This window comes from Crotalus tigris, unplaced genomic scaffold (genome assembly GCF_016545835.1).
Source record: "Crotalus tigris isolate CLP2741 ecotype Arizona unplaced genomic scaffold, ASM1654583v1 scf7180000024368.101380, whole genome shotgun sequence".
NCBI classification, from domain to species: domain Eukaryota; kingdom Metazoa; phylum Chordata; class Lepidosauria; order Squamata; family Viperidae; genus Crotalus; species Crotalus tigris.
Genome location: NW_024100537.1, coordinates 79966 through 85651, shown reverse-complemented (window position 1 = coordinate 85651; position 5686 = coordinate 79966). Strand labels below are relative to the sequence as shown.

The window sequence follows — 5686 nt, the reverse complement described above, 5'->3', positions numbered from 1 at the left end:
CTTCTCCGCCTTCTCTTCTCTTCCTTCCCTCCTCCTCTCTTCTTCTTCTCCTCCTCCTCTTCTTCTTCTTCTTCTTCTTCTTCTTCTTCTCTCCTCCTCCTCCTCTTCCTCTTCTTCTTCTTCTTCTTCTTCTCCTCCTTCTCTTCTTCTTCTTCCTCTTCTTCTTCTTCTTCTTCTCCTCCTCCTCTTCCTCTTCTTCTTCTTCTTCTTCTTCTTCTTCTTCTTCTTCTTCTTCTTCTTCTTCCTCTTCTTCTTCTTCTTCTTCTTCTTCTTCTTCTTCTTCTCCTCCTCCTTCTCTTCTTCTTCTTCTTCCTCTTCTTCTTCTTCTTCTTCTTCTTCTCCTCCTCCTCCTCCTCCTCTTCTTCTTCTTCTTCTTCTTCTTCTTCTTCTTCTTCTTCTTCTCCTCCTCCTCTTCCTCTTCTTCTTCTTCTTCTTCTTCTTCTTCTCCTCCTCCTTCTCTTCTTCTTCTTCTTCTTCTTCCTCTTCTTCTTCTTCTTCTTCTTCTTCTTCTCCTCCTCCTTCTCTTCTTCTTCTTCTTCTTCTTCTTCTTCTTCTTCTTCTTCTTCTTCTTCTTCTTCTTGTTCTTCGTCTTCGTCTTCGTCTTCTTCGTCTTCTCCTCCTCCTCCTTTTCTTCTTCTTCTTCTTCTTCTTCTTCTTCTTCTTCTTCTTCTTCTTCTTCTTCTTCTTCTTCTTCTTCTTCTTCTTCTTCTTCTTCTTCTTCTTCTTCTTCTTCTTCTTCTTCTTCTTCTTCTTCTTCTTCTTCTTCTTCTTCTTCTTCTTCTTCTTCTTCTTCTTCTTCTTCTTCTTCTTCTTCTTCTTCTTCTTCTTCTTCTCCTCCTCCTCCTCCTCCTCCTCTCTTCTAGCACTGATGATGCTAGCTAGTTTGGTCATGAAATGTCCCTAAGGAAACCATCCAGTTCAGAGGGCACCAGGGACCCCCCCCTCTCATTTCCACCCTGAGCTAAAAAGATTCCCTTCTATCGGTGGGACGTCAATGGTTCAACGTTTTATTCAGGTGGTCGGGTTGGACGCTTCCTCCTCGCTTCTCCCCATGGAGACCATCCAGACGGTCCGGCTGCTGTGTCTGATCGGACTCCTGCCCAGACCTTTGCAGGTACAAATGGGGCAGCAATCAATGGGAGTTTCTGTCTCTTTAAATGGGGGGTGGGTGGGTGGGGTTTTTTTGCTGGAACAGGCAGCTTTCACACAAACACACACACACACACACACACACACACACACACACACACACAAAATCTCTCCTTGATACAAAAGCCACTTCCTGTTTTTAAGAGTGCAGTTGGGTTTAAAAAAAGAAGAGACGGTGCGGAAGACAAACCCCCACCTGGGGCCACCCTGAGGCCATCTAAACTCGGCCCAGGTCAGGGAGCTTTGTGTGTGTGTGGGGGGGGGGTTTGACCTTGTGGCCTCTGTGGCCTGGAGGGGTGTCCTGGAGGGGGTGTCCCTCCAGGCCACGGAGGCCACAAGCTCACCCGTCTTGGGGGTTGCTCCAAGGTCCCTCCCAACTCATTCTGTGATTCTGTTAAGAGTCTCCTGCTTGAGTAGGGGGTGGGGCTAGATGACCTCTGAGGTCCCTTCCGACTCTGCGATTCTGTCAGGGTCTCCTGCTCCAGAAGGGGTGGACTAAATGACCTCTGAGGTCCCTTCCAACTCTTGTTATTCTGATTCTGTCAGGGTCTTCTGCTCAAGAAGGGGGTCAGAGTAGATGACCTCCAAGGTCCCTTCCAACTCTGCTCTTCTGTGATTCTATAAGGGTCTCTTGCTTGAGCAGGGGGTCAAACTAGAGGACCTCCGAGGTCCCTTCCAACTCTTGTCATTTTATGATTCTGTCAGGATCTTCTGCTTGAGTAGGGGGTCGGACTAGATGACCTCCAAGGTCCCTTCCAACTCAGTTATTCTGTGATTCTGTAAGGGTCTTCTTCTGGGATGCTGGCAATCCCCATCCCACTAAAAGCATCCCTTTGTGGCCTGTAAACAATCCAATAAAGCCACAGACCCATAGGAACCATCATTATAAAAATATTTTAAAAACCTTTTTTTAAAAAAGGAATATTGTGAAGACATATAAAATGTGGAGAAGACATTGAGAGAGCCAAATATATATATATATTTGGGGAGAGAGGGAAGGAGGAAGGAAGAAAGAAAGAAAGAAAGAAAGGAAGAAAAACAGAAAGTAGGAAGGAAGAAAAGAGAAAAAAGAAAGAAAAAAGAAAGAAAAAGAAAGAAAGAAGATAGGAAGGAAAGGAGGGAGGGAGGAAGAAAGAAAGAAAGAGGGAGAGAAAGAAAAGAGAAAGCAGGAAGGAAGGAAAGAGAAAGAAAGAAAGAAAGAAAAGAAAGGAGATAGGAAGGAAAGGAGGGAGGGAGGGAGGAAGGGAAGGAGGAAGGAAGGAAGGAAGGAAGGAAGAGAAAAAGAGAGAGAGAGGAGGGACAGAAAAAAATCAAAAAGTAGGAAGGAAGGAAAGAGAAAAAGAAAGAAATAAAGAAAGAAAAAGAAAGAAGATAGGAAGGAAAGGAGGAAGGGAGGAAGAAAAAAGAAAGAAACAGAGAGAGAGAGAGAAGGGAGAGAAAGAAAAAAGAAAAGAGAAAGGAGGAAGGGAGGAAAGAGAAAGAAAGAAAGAAAGGAAGGAAGGAAGGAAGGAAGGAAGGAAGGAGATAGGAAGGAGGAAGGAAGGAAGGAAAGAAGGAAGGAAGGAAGGAAGGAAGGAAGGAAGGAAGGAAGAAAGGAAGGAAGGAGTCAGCCTATGGCCCCCAACCATCTGGGTCCTCATTTTACCAACCTCGGAAGGACGGAAGGCTGTGTCAACCTTGAGCCCATCAGCATCGAACTGCTGGCAGCAGGCAGAGTTGACCTGCAATGCTGCATTCTAAGCACTGCGCCACCAGGGGTCCCAATCATGATTTTCTTCTGGCTCTTTTTCCACGTGCCCAGGCTCAGAGGTTAAGAGGCTGGGCTTGTCGGCTCGAAAACCGGCAGCCCGGGCTCGAAAACCAAGCAGCACAAGATGGGGCGAGCTCCCATCCTCACCTCAGCTCCTGCCAACTTAGCAGTCCGAATCCCTGTCAAGACGAGTAGATAAATAGGTACCACTCAGATGGGAAGGTAGCAGCGCTCCGTGATGTCAGACCGGCCCACGTAACCAAAGAAACATCTTCGGATGATGCTCGTTCAACGAAACAGAGAGCAACACCTGCCCCAAGTGTCGGACAGGACTAAACCAGCAGGAACCCCTTTACTCTACCTTCCCCCGCATGCTCCTTCGGGGGCTGAAAAAGACAACCGAGTTCAGGTTGGCGTCACCCCCTGTTGGACTCTTTTCTTTCCCTCGTGTCCTTCCTCACCGTCTCTTTTCCCGGACAGGTGTTGTGTCTGTCAGAGATATCCCTCACCATGTTCTACGACTCTGTGGACGACCAGTATATTGACTGCAGCTTCACGGGGCAGAAGTCGGGAACTATCCCTTTGGAGGGAAAGTATAGTAAGACCTGGGAAATGGCCAGAAGCCACTGGGACAGCCTTGGCCAAACGGTCGGCAGCTTCGATCCCATTTATGGCACGGCGATTGTGGCCTACACAATTGGAGACGACCTGTACAGAGATTTCAACACCGCCGTACGAGAAGCTGGGAAATCCCAAACTTCTTACGACCAATTTGCCTTCAAGCACTTCTTCTTTCTCCTGACCAAGGCTCTCCAGGCCAAGAGGACCGAGGACAGATGCTATGAGGTCTTCCGCGGGATAAAAGGGATCCGTTTCACGGTCTCCGACGAGGTGGTTCGCTTCGGACAGTTCGCTTCCTCCTCGTTGGACAAAAAGGTGGCCCAAACATTTGGCGAGGACACCCTCTTCTCCATCAAGACCTGCTACGGCGTGCCCATTTACGACTTCTCATACCACAAGGATCAAAAGGAAGTTCTCATCCCGCCCTATGAGACATTCACCGTGATCTCCCAGGAGACCACAAAGGGGGTCTTCGTCAGGCTAGAGTCCCGGGGTGTATTCAGCCGCTGCAACTGTGAAGTCCTGAATGGTAAGAGGCGGGAAGAAAGGAGAACTTTGGGGTTCAGGGGTCCCAGGGAGATTCTTGGCCATACCTGACGCTGCTGCAGAACTACCTCAGTTCCAGGTGGATCTCCTTGCTCGTCGCCCCTACAGGGCGACTTTTTACCCTTTCCAGGGACCCCAGCAGAGCGAAACCGAATGCAGAAGATGGAGCTCGCCTACCAGCGTCCATGGCGGCTGCCCCAAATGAATAAATATTTCACTCGCTGCCACGCTAACCTCTCTGCCCCTCACCCCCTTTTTGTTTCCACAGCTGCAGGCCTCTTAACTCCGATGGGGATGTCCTTCCTTCTGTGGGTTCTCCTTCTAACCTGGAGCATCCTTGGGTCTCTAGGAAGCCTCTGACAGCTTGGTCATCTACGGAGAGAGTGTCCCTAGAAAGGAGACCAAGTGTGACACGCAAAATATCTTTGCAAGAAAGTGGCCTTTTTTTTTTTTTGCCCCGCTGACAAGATGAATTGCAAGAATTTCAGGCAACTCCAAAAAGGTGATTATTCTGGGCGCTTTGCAGCTTTAAGCAGGGAGTTTGGAAGGCAGCCCAACGGTTTGGTTAATGAAAAGGCTAGTTTGGGCCCATTGAAAGAAATGGCTCTGACTCAAAGGAGAAAAAAAAATTAGTGTGAAGGGAACCTCCTCCCCAAAACAAAATATTTCCCCAAGGATGATTTCCCAAAAGAGAAGAAAAGATAAGAATAGGCAGAAAAAACATCACCTGTCTTTCCTCCACCAAGACAGCCCACAGGTGTAGTTAGAGCAGTGGCTCTCAACCTGTGGGTCAGGACCCCATTTGGGGTCGAACGACCATTTCACGGGGGTCGCCAAACCATGCTGTCCGCCATTTTTTCCCCTTTTCCCTAGCTGTCCTACTCCCTCTTATTGGTGGCCACACCTACTTGGGGGTCACCACAACATGGGGAACTGTATTATGGGGTCACGGCATTAGAAAGGTTGAGAACCACTGAGTTAGAGAAACAATGTTTCATTCAAAAGAATGTTGCCCATTCATAAAACTGGAGTCCCATTCAGAAAACATTGCATAACAAAGCAATCTCTGAAAACACAGGCTGACTAGATAAAAGAACTTAAACTGATTACGTAGGTTAGGGCTAAATTAGAAAAAAAACACACACTTATACTTTCATTTCCCTTAGCCCCAAGGATCAGCCACAACATCATACACAACAAAAGGAAAACCTATAATGGAGTATTATCTCAAAGAACATGGAAAGAACACAAATTTACATGTCGATAACAAAGAACTCAGAAGCATAAACATTCACTCACCAACAAACCCAATTTGCTTGCTGCCCCCAAGACCACCCCTGTTGCTGTTATTAGGAAATAAACAGAACTTCCTTTCCATAATCAGTTTGCCTCGTGTCTTGATTTTCGCTCATCGCTTCTCTCCCGACTTCGAAGAAAGAACGGATCTGAACTGGTTCGTTTGGCAATTTGGCGACCACGAAGGGACTGCAAAGATACAAAAGGTGCATGGGTGCCAATCTAAAAAGCTAATAATAAAGCCTAAAATTTGATGTCACACTCACGTTTGATTCCCCCAACATCCTCAGCCGAGAAAGGGGAATGGAACAGGTGTGTGTGTGT

General features: G+C 47.3%; 1 protein-coding gene across 2 annotated transcripts; it reads left to right on the top strand.

Moving 5' to 3' along the window:
- The first annotated feature begins 871 nt into the window (after positions 1–871).
- Positions 872–5450, top strand: LOC120301121 (NAD(P)(+)--arginine ADP-ribosyltransferase 2-like). 2 transcript variants are annotated; one of them, XR_005554810.1, is made up of 4 exons: positions 872–1114; positions 3380–4049; positions 4335–4568; positions 5233–5450. XR_005554810.1 is itself a non-coding variant. In XM_039327826.1 (3 exons), the coding sequence occupies exons 1-3, from the start codon at positions 995–997 to the stop codon at positions 4424–4426; spliced, it is 882 nt and encodes a 293-aa protein (XP_039183760.1). In that variant the 5' UTR covers positions 872–994; the 3' UTR covers positions 4427–4756. The 2 variants fall into 2 exon arrangements, 1 of the variants encoding a protein (XP_039183760.1); XM_039327826.1 differs by lacking the exon at positions 5233–5450 and having other exon boundaries at positions 4335–4756.
- The last annotated feature ends 236 nt before the right edge of the window (positions 5451–5686 follow it).